The sequence below is a fragment of the Grampus griseus genome, assembly GCF_964374135.1.
Source record: "Grampus griseus genome assembly, chromosome: 19".
In the NCBI taxonomy this organism is placed as follows: Eukaryota; Metazoa; Chordata; class Mammalia; order Artiodactyla; family Delphinidae; genus Grampus; species Grampus griseus.
In genome coordinates, this window is record NC_139013.1 from 15954468 (window position 1) to 15967845 (window position 13378).

The 13378-nt window shown below is 57.2% G+C and overlaps 2 protein-coding genes across 3 annotated transcripts; both read right to left on the bottom strand.

The window, feature by feature from the left end:
- Positions 1-1489, bottom strand: HAMP (hepcidin antimicrobial peptide). Its single transcript, XM_082677151.1, has 3 exons — positions 1332-1489; positions 293-352; positions 1-211 (listed from the first exon to the last, which is right to left on the bottom strand). Exons 1-3 carry the CDS (start codon positions 1413-1415, stop codon positions 110-112), a joined length of 246 nt encoding a protein of 81 aa, XP_082533277.1. The 5' UTR covers positions 1416-1489; the 3' UTR covers positions 1-109.
- A 2337-nt stretch (positions 1490-3826) lies between these two features.
- USF2 (upstream transcription factor 2, c-fos interacting) lies at positions 3827-13258 on the bottom strand. 2 transcript variants are annotated; one of them, XM_082676228.1, is made up of 10 exons: positions 13157-13258; positions 12840-12886; positions 12611-12729; positions 12355-12474; positions 11714-11864; positions 11502-11589; positions 11122-11180; positions 4860-4954; positions 4575-4703; positions 3827-4478 (listed from the first exon to the last, which is right to left on the bottom strand). In XM_082676228.1, exons 1-10 carry the CDS (start codon positions 13219-13221, stop codon positions 4389-4391), a joined length of 963 nt encoding a protein of 320 aa, XP_082532354.1. In that variant the 5' UTR covers positions 13222-13258; the 3' UTR covers positions 3827-4388. The 2 variants fall into 2 exon arrangements, with proteins under 2 accessions (XP_082532354.1, XP_082532353.1); XM_082676227.1 differs by having other exon boundaries at positions 12274-12474.
- Between the last annotated feature and the right edge of the window lie 120 nt (positions 13259-13378).

Below are 13378 nucleotides of genomic sequence, written 5' to 3' on the forward strand. Positions count from 1 at the left end.
TTTGGAAAATAAGAGCTAGAACCGGACATTTTATTCCAAGACCGTTCACTGAGGGTTGGAGGGTAGCAGGAATAAATAAGGGACTGGGGGCAGGGCAGCAGGGGCTGCTCTATGTTCTGCAGCATAACCCACATGTTGCTTTAAAACAGCAGCCGCAGCAGAACATGCAGATGGGGATGTGGGTGTCTCGTCTCAGCCTCTGGAGCACGGGCTGTGGGAAAGAAGGGCAGTGAGCGGGGCGTAGGCATGGGAAGGCGTGGGAGGCTCTGAAGGGAGTGCCAGGGGACCTCACCGTCAAGCCAGCTGCAGCTCCTGCTGTGTCCTGGGTCTGGAGGTCTGCGAGCTGTCTTGTCTGTGAAAGCAAAAGGGGAATTGAGGACGGCAGGGCCCCGGCAGAGCTCTCAGTCTCGCTCCTACCGACCAGCTCCTCCCCAGGGGTTGGGTCCGCTGGTTCAGCTGGAATCCTAGGAGTGGCCTTACGTTGTGGCCTTTCCGCACCTTCCCACGGGTGGTTCTCCTGCCTACAAACATCCCAGATCTGTCTTCTCTCTCCACAGCTGCTCACTCTTCCGTAGCACTCTCCGTGGCCTGGAGGCCAGTCCCTGCCTGTATCTTGTCCCTTACAACCCGTTCCGCATGGGTTATCCGTCAGATCTCGGCTTAAAAGCCTGCAGGGCTTCCCCTGTGCTTAGAGGAAGATCAGCGTTTGCACAGTTGCCCACGAGACGTGGCATGGCCACCCCTTGGTCTCCTCTCGAAGCACCATCTCCTTCCCTTACCAAGCCCTCTAGTCCTCAGGTACACCATGCTTGCCCCACCTTGGTCTTGGCTGGCTGCCCCCTTCTCTTCTCCTCCCTGTCATAGGTCAAATAACATTTTCTCACAAAAGAGCCAGCCCTTGATGCCAGCTAAAGAAGCCAACCCACATCACCACTCTTCCACCATCTTTTATGTTATTCACGAATAGCATTTACTGAACACAAGTGTTCACTTGTTTTAAGTTCACTGACTAATTTCCCTGACCAGGATGTAAGCTCCACGAGAGTCTTCTCTCATCTACCTTGTTCACTGCTTGGTCACCACTGTCTAGAAGAGGACTTAACACAGAGTAGGCCCTCAATAAATAACTGTGGAATTAGATCAGGGCCCCCAGTCCCTGCTACTCAGTACCCCATCTCTGCACTTCGAGCAGCTGTCTGTCCCCCTTTGCTTGCCCTGAGCTCTGGCCCGTGCTGGGGTCTCCTGCTGCCCTCCGCTGTCCCCTCCCAGGGGCCTGGCTCTCCGTTGCGATTCTGGCTGCCCTCCTGGGCCCAGACCCTGTGGGCTCTCACCTGGGGTGGGAGAACGAAGCCACTGGTCAGGCTGACCAGGAGAAGCAGGAGGCAGGTGGCCCGGATCTGCGCGTTCAGTGCCATTGTGCCGTCCGTCTGGCTGTCCTTCTGTTACGTCTAGGACTTGCTCTGGTGTCTGGGAGCCCAGTTACAGTTGCTTTTATGGGGCCTCCTGGGGGAGGGGGGGCGGGGATGCTAAGCCCCCTCCCCTTTGGCCCAACTCATTTCCAAGAAGGTGGTGGCGCCGAAAAGGCGGGAGAGATAAGCGGGAACAGAGTGACAGGGAACAGGGTTGTGTCACCCTCAGCCAGCAGAGGTGTGTCCAGGAGGTGGGACAGACGCGACCACAGACACACGCCTCTTGCCAGCCACCTGGGAAACACTTTCCCCAACATGACATCACCCTGTTGATTTCAGAAAAAATTCCACCTTTTGCCCCAGCAGCTGAACTGGTCGATGAGCAGGAGTGAGGCACCCTCCTTCCCCACCCTTCCCCGGCCTCCTCATTCACATGCCATATGGCTGTCACTTGCCGGGCAGGGAACACCGTGACGGCCACGTGCAGGAGTCTGTGTCGACAGGAGCCCCCAGAACACGTATGGGGTCTTTTTTTTTTTTCTTTGATGTGGACCACTTTTAAAGTCTTTATTGAATTTGTTACAATATTGCTTCTGTTTTGTTTTGGTTTTTGGCCATGAGGCCTGTGGGATCTTAGCTCCCCGACCAGAGATGGAACCCGCACCCGCTGCATTGGAAGGCAAAGTCTTAACCACTGGACCTCCAGGGAAGCCCCACCTGTAGGGTTTTTCAAGTGTCAGAAACTTAAGATGTGGCCCTGGTATCTGGGAAATGTTCCTGCGAACTTTGGGCCAAAAAAGACAGTGGTGACGGTAATAGCTAACATCTGACTGCACCTCATGAGCCGGCAGGTGTATTGCCTCACTTTTGGGTTAACTCGGCCTGTGCCACCTATCCTCTGGGCAGCTCCTACCTGACCCATCCTGGGCTCTGCTCTGTATTCCGGGTGCTAGCTGCCTTCTCAGCCACTGACCCCAGGGGCCAGGCTTCCTAGATCCTGCTCCTGAGAGAGGAGTCCACCATGCCCACCTGAGACTTACTTTCTTCACTTTTCAGGAGAGGAGCTGCAGGCAAAGGTGAGGGCGCTGCCCAAGCTCGGCCAGCCAGAGGCAGTCGGGACTTCAGCCCGGGCAGCCTGACTGGGGCCTGTGCCCTCATCCCCAGGCTTTCCTGCCTCCCAGAAAACACAGGAGGGCACGGTGGGTCTGCCGGACCTGGCCCATATGGCTCAACGAGCAGCTTGTGCGCGTCCCATCCCAACTCCAAAGTTAGGGGCATCGTGTTGGCACCTTGAAACCCACTGATGTGGGAGTCCTTACGCCACAGACGTCGGCAAACACTAACCACCCAGGCTTTCCTTCAGAGGGCCGGCTCCCTGCCCACCACGCGAAGGGGAGCTGAGCTGAGGCTGCCCGACTGCAGCAACCTCACTGCTACCCATGACCTGAACCATCTTAGAGCGCACACGGCCCAGGAGAACAGCAAACCTTGACTCCAGAGATGGCCCCTTGGCCATTTTCCCTCTCCGACTCACTCTAGGGCCATCCAGTGTTAACCCTACGAACCTGGGGATGGTGCTGTCAAGGAATGAACTCTTCTTCCTGGCCCCAAACTGCTGCCAGGGCCCACTCAAAAAGAGCACAAAAGTGGGGGGCCCTTGGGAAGTAATGCTGTTCCCTGCCATTTGCCTCCCCACTCACTCTGTTAGGCCCCTCCAGCTGCACACAACCTCACTCTCAGACAGAGGAGGAGAGGAGACGGGGCCCTTGGAAGGAAGAAACCAGCTGGGGGCATCTGGGATGGGCGCAGCGTGGCGAGCTCAGTCAGGTGACCAGGCCTAGATGCTGGGAGTGGCTGGAGTTGCACGGGGAGACACAGCAGCATCACCCAGCACTGCCAGGCATCACTGCATCTCAACTCAGGCCAGGTTTCATCATCAACCAGGGGCAGGGGTCACAGCACAGGCGCCAGAGTTGCAGCGCAAGGCGACAGGCTGACGGGCCAAGCCTGGCTTCCTGGCCATCTGCCCTCCCTGGGGGTGGGGGTGCTCAAGGCCAGGCCCCACCATTGGCTGATGCAGAGGGGAGGGCGTCAGCCCAGAAGAGCAGGGCCAGGAGCCAGTCCTGTTTAGGAACTGGTGACACGAAGACCCCAGCCTCTCCTCCAAACACATGGGACATGTCCTTGACCCTGGCTCCCCCTGTCCCCCACACCACATATGCAACACCTGGGGCCTCCACGAGGCCATTCATTCCTTAATTCCTTCATCCACACAACCAACAGACTGGGTACCAGGCGGTACTGGATGGCAGGGACCAGCACACAGCCACCAACACAAGAGGGAAGCCCTGCCCTCAGGAGCCCTGCACAGACCCCAGACTCCCTCCCCACACCTGAGATGGACAGATACACAGACAGACAAGGCGGGGCCACATGGGGCCAGTTTATTGCAGTTAAATACCTCTCTCTCTCTCTATTTTTTTTTGTCCATTTTTTTCCATAAAGAAAATTAGAACACACTCACACACCCAAAGGGGAGCAGGGTTCCAGAAACAAGAGGTGGGGTGGGACATGGCCTCCCTGCTTAGGTCCAGGCCCCAGGGCTGGCCCCCCAAAGGCTCCCCTCCTTCCCATAAGCACCCTGTCTCAGTACCTCTAGAGTCCAAGGAGGCAGTGGGGTATGGCAGGGGCTCTGTCCTCCTTCCTCTTGCCTCCAGGTGAGGCCACTAGAAGTGCCAGGGCTGAGTAGGGGCCGGGAGAAGGGAGACAGACAGACGGGCAGGGAGGATATTGTTTCCAAGTTGAGGAGAGCAGTGGGTGCTTATCCACAGAAATTCATTATTTCTCCCCGTTTTTTGTTAAAAATCTACTATAAAAAACGCAGCTGGGGGAGGGGCGTCTGTCCCTCTCTGTGCTAAGGGCTGGGGAAAGGGACGGCAGGGGCCCGGAGGCGGCCCGCGCCGCACGCTGCGGACGGCGTCACTGCCGGGCGCTCTCGCCCACCATCTCCAGGTTGTGCTGCTGCAGCTGGGCGCGGAGCACGGCGTTCTCGTTCTTCAGCTCCTCGATCTGCCAGACACGACGGGGCACAGGCAGCCGGGGCTGGCTCCCCGCGTCCTGGGGTTCCTGGGCGCGCCTCGCCACCCGCCCAGGCCTGCCGCTCACCTGCTGCCTCAGGAGCTCACTGTCCATCTGCAGCCGCTCGGCCTCCTTGAAGGCCTCCTGCATGCGCTGGTTGGTCTGGCGCAGCTCCCGGATGTAGTCGCAGGCCTTCGACAGGATCCCTCCTTTACTCTGGGGGGTGGGCATGAGCGTCAGCACCGCCCGCTGGCCGCCGCCCGCCGCCCACTGGCTCGGCCCCGGGCGGCTCCCGCCTCTGGTGGCCAGGCAGACTCTCCGCAAGGGGTCGGGGATAGGCCGCAACAGCACTGAGGGCCGGAGGGCACTCACCGCTCCTGTCTTGCTATTATCTGCATTACAATCTGGAATGATTTTTGAAAGCTGGACGATCCAGTTGTTGATCTTGTCCCTCCGCCTCCGCTCCACTGCAGCAAGAACAGCAAGAACGAGGCTACGTTCACAGCACTCCCTCTGTGCCCAGGCGATTCACCTCCTAAGGCAGGTGCCATGAGAGCCGAGGCCACCCAAGGTCACACCGCCAGCAAGTGCGGGGCTCCGATCTGAACCCAGGCAGCTGGCTCCAGCCCACTCCACATCGCTCCTCAAGAGGAACCCTCAAGTGCCACACGTACCTCAAGGCAGAATCGACAGCTGGGGGGCTGCAGGGTTCGCTTTACCCGTCCAGCGTGTTTTCAAAAATCTGATTCAACATTTAAAAATTAGGAAACTTCACCTAACAATTGGCCTCTTTTGAAAACTGGAGTTGTGGCCACAGTGGGCACGTGTTCTTGGCAGGCAAGAATGGGCCAGAGCCCTTAACACAGGACCCGGGCACCCTTCTCCAGTCCCCACAGCCCCTGCATTTGATTCTCCATGGTGCTCAGGTCTCCCCACAGCTCTGGGCTCCATGATCCTATTTCTCTTTTCATCTTTAAAATCACGGTCTGACCACGTCTCACCTCCACTGGAAGTCCTTTTCCAGGGCCCCCGCAGCAAGTCTCAGCTTCCCTGGCTGGCACTGCGGCTCTCAGGGGCCTGGCCCATCAGGGCACTGGGTCACCCAGGAAGAAGCGCTACGAACCCTCTCTTGAAGGCCAGGTTTGACAAACTACTGGCATATTTCACTTGAAAAGTCCAGATTTGTGATTTATTTCATAAAACACCACAACCTCACTCTGTCTGCTGAGTTGCAGGGAAGCTGCCCCCTTCAGGCAGGACTCGTATGTGTCTTTGCCCTGTCTTCTCATCTGGCCTGTCGTGACCTATTACGGCGGCCTGGGGTCTGCCTGCATGGCAGCCTGAGACCCCTGGTTTGGGGCTCACTGAACAAAGCTATCCCAGCCCTTCGTACTAGGCAATTGCTGGGGACACACAAGAAAGCCCAGCTGCCCCTGTGACTCTCACCCACACACTCTCATCCCCCTGCCAGGGCAGCCCATGGACAAATGCAGGTGGTGTCTATAGAGGAGCGGGGACCGTAGGTGGGACCTGGCAAGGAGGGCCAAGGGGTATTTTCTCAGGGTTGGGAGACTGGGGGAGGGGTCGGGTGAGCGTGAGAAAGATGGGGTGGGCCAGAAGCTTGCTCCTGACTCCTCTCCTCCGCTGAGGCCAGCCCCACCCCCCGACCCGACTCTCCCTCAAAGGGTGGGCCTGGCCACTAACAGGCACATCCAGCTGTCTTCTCCGGGCACTTGCTTTTGCCCACTCGCTGCTGACCGGTCCTTCCAAGAGCCCCCCACTTTGGCCTCGGTGACAACATCCTCCCACGTGGACTCGCTTCCTCCCTCCCTCTCCTCTCTTTCCGCCGAAACCTCCCCCTACCACGGTAAGATGATGCCCAGTATTGAGCTTCACCTGACCCTGGCCCTGGGGTCAGCGAGTGCACAGACCTGGGCCCCATCACTACCATGGTGAGTGAACTTTCCCAGCGAGGACGACCCTGTCTTACGGTCTTTGGGGACTCTGTGGTCCAAAACAGCAGCGGAGCTAAGGGCCTGCCCAGGTCTGGCAGCACTGGCCACCACGTCCCTCAGCAGCGCGCTCCACTCTAGGGGTTCAGCTGAGGAGCTCTAGAGCAGATGGCTGCCCAGTTCCTTCCTCTACCCTCCCGCAGCCCGACATTCCTGAGCCTGGGCTCCGTGCTGCAGCTGCATCCCACACACACTCCTCACTTCAAGCCACCGGGGGCAGGGATGCGGGGGCGGGGGACAGCAGTTTGCATTTGCTTCTTCAAAATTTACCGCCTGCCCTACTGTGTGCAGGGCACTCCGCGAGGCTGAAGTCCATGGTGGACTCAACCTCTGTCCTGCTGGCACTCACAGCACCAGCGTGACATGCACGTGAACAGGAGACACCGACGCCACAGGACTGTGTGTTGTAACTGAAGACTGTACCGAGTGCCTGGGGAACGATGCATTCTGCATGGAGTGAGGTGGGGCATATCTTCAGAGAAGGATTTAGAAAGGAAACATTTGGGCTGGTTTCTGAGAGGAAGGACATCAGGCCAACAGGCATCAAGAAACCCAGAAACGGTGATATGGAAACACCTTGGAGGGTGCAGGGGGTGGCGCAGGGTGGCAGGAATAGATTGCAGAAACAGGCTGAGAACCCCTGAATGCCCTGCTAGCAGGTCTGGACCTTGTCTTCTCTTCCCCTAGGGGTCTAGGCCCTCGAGTCTAGGGCCTTTCTTGGCAATGCGGTCAGGCCTGTGGCTTGGGAAGACCACTTCGGCACAACCGAAATGGAGGAAGACCAGTTAAAACCAAGGCCATGTCCGTTTCTCAGAAGTCTTAAGTCACACCCATACAACATTTAAAACACAATTTAGAAGCAAAATCTGCCAGGACTAATGGGAGAAATGGGCAAATCCACAAATGTAAGACATCAACACTCCTCAGCAATTGACAGGACAAGTAGATAAAAAAATGAGGATAGAAAACCTGAACACTGTCAGTCAACCTGACCTATACCACCGACGGAACACTCCACACAAAGCAGCACATACACTGTCTTTTCAAACACACACAGAAACTTTCACCAAAATAGACCGTATTTGGGGCCGTAAAAGTAAGTCTCAACGAATTTCAAATAACTGAAATTATATACATAGAGTATGTTCTCTGACCACAACAAAACTCACTTAAAAATCAATAACAAAAAGATAGCCAAAAAATCCATAAACATTCGTAGTTAAACAACACACTTCCAACTAAGCCATGGCTCAAAGAAATCATAAGGAGAACTAGAAATATCTTTAATTGAATGACAAGAGAGCACAACCTATCCAAATGGGATAGAGCTAAAGCAGCATTGGACTGGAATTCGCAACTGTAAAGGCTTAAATTGAGAAAAAAGGCAGGCTTAAAATCATCTTGAGAGACAGGGGAAAACCCCCAGCAAATTAAACCCATATTAAGCAGAAGAAATAAATTAGTAACAGTATGAGTGGAAACCGATGCATAGAAAAAGCAACTCAAAAATCAGACTTCATATAAAGACCTAGATTTCTGGCTCCTCAGAGGTTCTGGCAGTAGTGGGCCCAAATTCTGACACGGCAGCGATGGCTGGCACCATGCAGTCACCCTTCAGGCAGGACAGACACACAGACCCCAGTTCTCCACAGGGATCACCACTCCCCTTTCTGCCACACTAAGTATCCTGACTCCCTCAGGCCCCTGAAGCATCTGCGGCCCAGAGATGGGCCCCTGTGGTACCAAGAAATGTGGGAAAGAGGGAAAAAGGAGACAGAGCTGATTTGAAGTCCACTTCGGCACAGCGTCTCAGGGTTTGTGGATGTGAGGGAACAGGGCAGAGCCGAAATGGCCTGGCTCTCAAGTCCGGCTGCGGTAATCAGGACAGGGGTGCCTTTTGCTACTCTGGAAAAGGGAGGCTTTGGGAAGGAGGGACAGAAGGTTCTGTCTTGGACAAGTTGAGTGTGAGGTGTTTCAAGGACAACCAAAAATGGAGATTCTGAACGGGCACTTCAAAATATGGGTGCAAAGGAGATCCAGAGAGATGGAGCAGAAAGACAGCTTTGTGCAGTGCGGGGGGCAGGGGAAGCCCTGGGAGGGCATCAGGGGGCAGTCTCTCCTTTTTGGAATCACATACTTTTCTGGATAAAGCTCGCAGACGCACTCCCGGGAGAAATGACAAACACCGACAACCGGGGATAGGGTCTCGGGGATACTGACCATCCCTGGGCCTGATGTTTCACTCTCCTGAGACCGCTAGAGGAAGGGGCTGGACCTCCAGAAACGCTAACAGCCAAAGCACTTTCCAAACCTCTCCCATCGTGAAGAGTCACCTGGGGAACTTGTGGAAACACGGACTCCCAAGCTCCCCCTCCGACCTACCCATTCAGCACCTCGTGAGGACAGCCGTGACTGTGAAGCCCTGCCCTCAGGAGCAGGCTGGAAAGGAGAATCAGAGCAGGTAGAGCAGAAAGGAACATTCCCGAAAGGAGGGGAACGGGCAGGGTCAGATGCTTGGAGCGCAGACAGGAAAGGAAGCCAGTGGATTTGGCAATGAGGTCATCACGAGTGACCTTAAATAGAGCCGTTTTGATAGAGAAATGAGCCAGACTGCCAAGGGTACGGGGAGGCCAGGCAGAGGGTGGGTCAAACACTGCAGGTTAGGAGAGAGTGGGCAGGCCACAGCTGGAGGGCAAGGGCAAGGTCGCAGCGAGACTGATTTTTACAGGATGAGGAGAAGTCACGACTTTGGAGCTGGATTAATCCAGTGAGAGGCAGAGTGCGAGGAGGGTGGAGGGTGGCTGGCTGGTCTCCCGATCGTTAGCTGTGGTCTTACCAGGCGGCACACCACCCTGCTGGGGGCTCACGACTCAGCGCGCTGCACCCTCACTACGAGCCTCTGGGGTAGTCAGTCGCGTTAACGCGTTCTTAAGAGGACTGAACAGGCGCGGAGGTTAAGAACCAGCCTAAGGTCATACGACCAGTAAGCAGTAGAGCCAGGACTGCCCAAGGTAGACAACTGGAGACCCCTGAAACCCATCACACCCAAAACCAAGCTCACACTCAACCCTCCCCTTTAAATGAACCTGACCCCGTCATGAAAGCCTGATTCACGAAATCCTGATTCTGCAGCCTTGTGCTCCTCCGCCCCACAGCTCGGGCCCCCACAAGCCCCGTTCAGGCCCCGCCCTGTCTGAGGCCCACAGCTGCAGTCAACTCTCGTTTCCCTAACCTCTGGTGCCCCACCACCCTCACCATCCAGCCTCCACACACAATCCCTCTGCTTACTTCCCCTCGAAGCAGAATAAAAACCTAGGAATGGGGACCCCAGAAAGGCCTCTGACAAGGTCCCACGTGATCTGGCCCTGGCCAGGCCACCCACGACCCCACCAACTTCCTCTTATCTTTCCTGAAACCTGCTCTTCTTCAGACACACCAAGTCTGTTCCAGCCCAGGCCTGGGTGTTTGCACTTGCTTGTCCCTCGCTGCCTGGGACTCTTCCCATTCAGGCCCCTGCTCAGCCGTCACTCCTAGAGAGGCCTACAGAGCACACTGCCGCCATAACCCTCCATCTCCTTACCCGGGCTTATCTTCCTTCACGTGACACATGACTTATGTTCCCTGACGTCTTATTGTAGCTTTCTGTAGTTTCTGTCTCTCCCACCAGAATGAACACCCTGCAAGAGCCAAGGTGTCTGTTCCATTATCTGCTGCTGTATCTGAGGCCTAGAACAGGGGCTGGCACACAGTACGTATGTGCTGAATGAATGCCTGAACTCACTGAGCAGCTTAGATCACAGCCGCATAAGCCCACCTCCCAATCAAACACCTTCAGGACTCTCAGGTCCTCACCCTGACGTTCAAGGCCTTCCTTGACCCTCCCAACTCTCTCCTCCCAAGCACTCCACATAGAACCTCTGCTTTAACCAAACCAGCACCCACGAAGCAACCTCACTCTACCCTGCCTTCCTGTGCTTCCCTCTGCTGGACAGGCACTCCCAAAGGCCACTTCCCTGGGGGAAACGTCACCTGATCCCCAGTGTTCAATCAAACAGCCTGAACTACTCTGAGTTTCCTGGACACTCCAGACTAGTGGCACGGGGCATGTACTGCCCAGCCTAGTATACACCTTCAGGAAATATCCGCTGAATGATGGCTATTTGGGTGGGAGTGTCCCCTGGACATGCTCTGGCCTCAGCCAGAGACATGGACTTCTCGCAGTTTCATCTTCAGATGTACTCTCTCTCAGACCAGAGCTACTCCTGGAAGCTAGGCTGGCAGAGGCGTGGGAGGGCTTGAGCAAAACAGCTGCTTCGTGGGAAGGCAGGTCCAGGTGAGCCAGACCAACCCAACTTTCCAAAAGGAGCAGGAAATCCATACATGAATGTGAAACTTGCCATTTAAAATATTAGTAATTAATTCAAAGTCACTAGCCAGGATGTTAAACACACTGCAGCTCACACCTCCTGCCTATTTGCTCACGACAGCGAACCTCCACATTTCTGCTTTTCCAGCATTCGACAAGCACCTCTCACGTACTTGTCGCATGCCTGCTGATCTGTGACTCCAAGCACCGGGCCAGGCTGTGCCCGTGAGGCCCAGCAGCTCCACCCTGACCTTACCTTCATTATGTTGAGCTCTCCTTCTCTCATCCCGTGGTGTCCTGGTTCCGTCGATTTTCCTAGAAAAGAAAAAAAAAAATAGGTGCATGTTACCTCCAGCCCATTGGTCCAAACGTTTATTAAGGAGTCAGACTTAAAAATGATCTTTGCAACACGTATCCATACGCAGAGAGAGAAAGAGAAAAAACGAGAGAGAGGAGAGAATATGGCATTTTCTTTACTTAAACTAAAGAAACAAAACCCGACCAAAAAATACACCAACTGCCTGCCGTGTACTCAACTGCCTGGCTCCGATTTCAGAAACACATTCCCTTCCTTGGGCCCCCACACCAGGCCCTCCCAGTGTCCCCTACTCCTGGGACCAGGTCTCCTGCACATACGGGGAGTAGGGGTGTGTCCGGGGTGCAATTGTCCTCTGCGTTCCTGTCTGAAGCACATCCTGGGGCGTCATCATGACATAGAACTGGCCTGCAGGGAAAGCAGGGGTTAGTGCTAAAACTGGGGACAGAGTCAGACCTGGCCGGGGGAGCTTCCCTCCCTGCTAGGCCTGTTGCCTCCCCTGCCTTCCGCCCTGGCCCCTTCCTTCCTTTACCTCCAGCCTGCAAGCTCTGGTCTGTGGTCTGTACGGACACAGCCGTGGTATCTCCCACACTGGACGCTGGGAAATAGGCAAATCGTGCCTCCCCACTGACAGCCTCAGCTGCCGGGCTGCCACCATTGCTGAAGGGATTTTGGATTACAGCCTAGGGAGTAGGAGGACAGAGGCCACCCTTAGCCATCTTTGTTCCCCAATCCATCCCCTAGTTGCCATATTTGATGTTTACTGCATTCTCTAGGGAGAGTGGGGAACCCCTCTGTGTGTGCCACTCTGCCCTGTGCCTCACAGCCCTGGAACTCGACAGATACTCAGCAATCACTTAGTGAAGTGACCCACTTTTAACTCTTAAGAGACTTTCCTGTTACCGTGATGCCCCTTTCACAAAAAAAAAATATTCCAAAGATCTTGCCCCAGGTTGCACTGTGCAGAACAGAAATTTCACCTGAGGGCCTGAAGGCAGCATCTTGGTCCCACGTGCCCCACCCCCTGGGGCTCCCCCAAGAACAGAGGCAGTGTCCCTTCTCCATCCCCCCAGGGGGTTGCTGGGCACCTACCAGTGGGAAGGGCGCTGCGGGACCTGGGGGCACAGAGGCAGCAGCGGGGCCGGGGCGCTGGGTGGCCCCATCCACACCCACCTGGGTCACAGCCTGCTGCCCCCCCGCGAAGGCAGCCGTAGACACGACGCTGACGGCGCCTGCTGTGTCGCCCTGGCCGTCCAGCTGACCATCAGTCACCTGGACTACGCGGTATGTCACCTGCAGGGGGCAGCAGAGAAGGAAGACCCGCGCTGGGGCCCGGGTAGGGGCCAGGTCCGAGCCCCTCCCAGCCCGCCCACTCTACCCGGGGCTCAACCCTCCACTTGCCCGCCGGTCTCCGGGCCCGCAGGCTCACCTGTCCTCCATTATTCTCTGTGCGGAATTGGTACTGGATGTTGTGGTCGCCGAACGCCGCCTGCTGGACGCTGGCGATGGCCACCGCCGTCTGCTCCTCCGCCCCAGGGCCGTCCCCGCCTGCGGTCGGAGGAGGGTAGGGGGGATGGTCAGAGGTGGCGCGGGCCAGAGCGCTCCCAGTGCCCTCCCGGGCGCAGGTCGCGGCCCCGGTGGGCCCCGCGAGCACTCACCTTCCTGCAGCTCGACGCCCTCCTCTGCCTCGGGTCCCTTGTCGTGACTGCGGGGAGGACGGGAAGAAGAGGGGGTCAAGGTTGCCCACGCCCCCGCCCCTTCGCCCAGGTGCAGGGCCCCCATCCCGCCCGCCCCAGTCTGGGGCTGCGGCACCGCCAGGTCCGGGGGCCAGGGATATTCGCGCGGGTCCTCCCTCCCTCGCGGCCTCCATTTTGAGCTGGGCCCGGCGGCCGCTCGGGATCATGGCGGCCCGGCCGCCAGGCCGAAGGGCCGGGGCCAGGGCGCGCGGGGGCGCGGATCGGCCGGGCTCCCTTACCTGGCGGCGGCAGCAGCAGCGGTAGCCGAGGCAGCAGGATCCAGACCCGGGTCCAGCATGTCCATGGGGGGGGTGGGGGCGGGGGGGGCGCCGGGCCCGGGGGGGAGGGGAGGGGAGGGGAGGGAGGGAGGGGAGGGGGCGGGCGGCCGGGGGGGCCCCGAGCCCGGCGCTCACGCCGCGCGGCAGGAGGGGACGGAGGAGACACGGGAGCCGCTCGCGCTG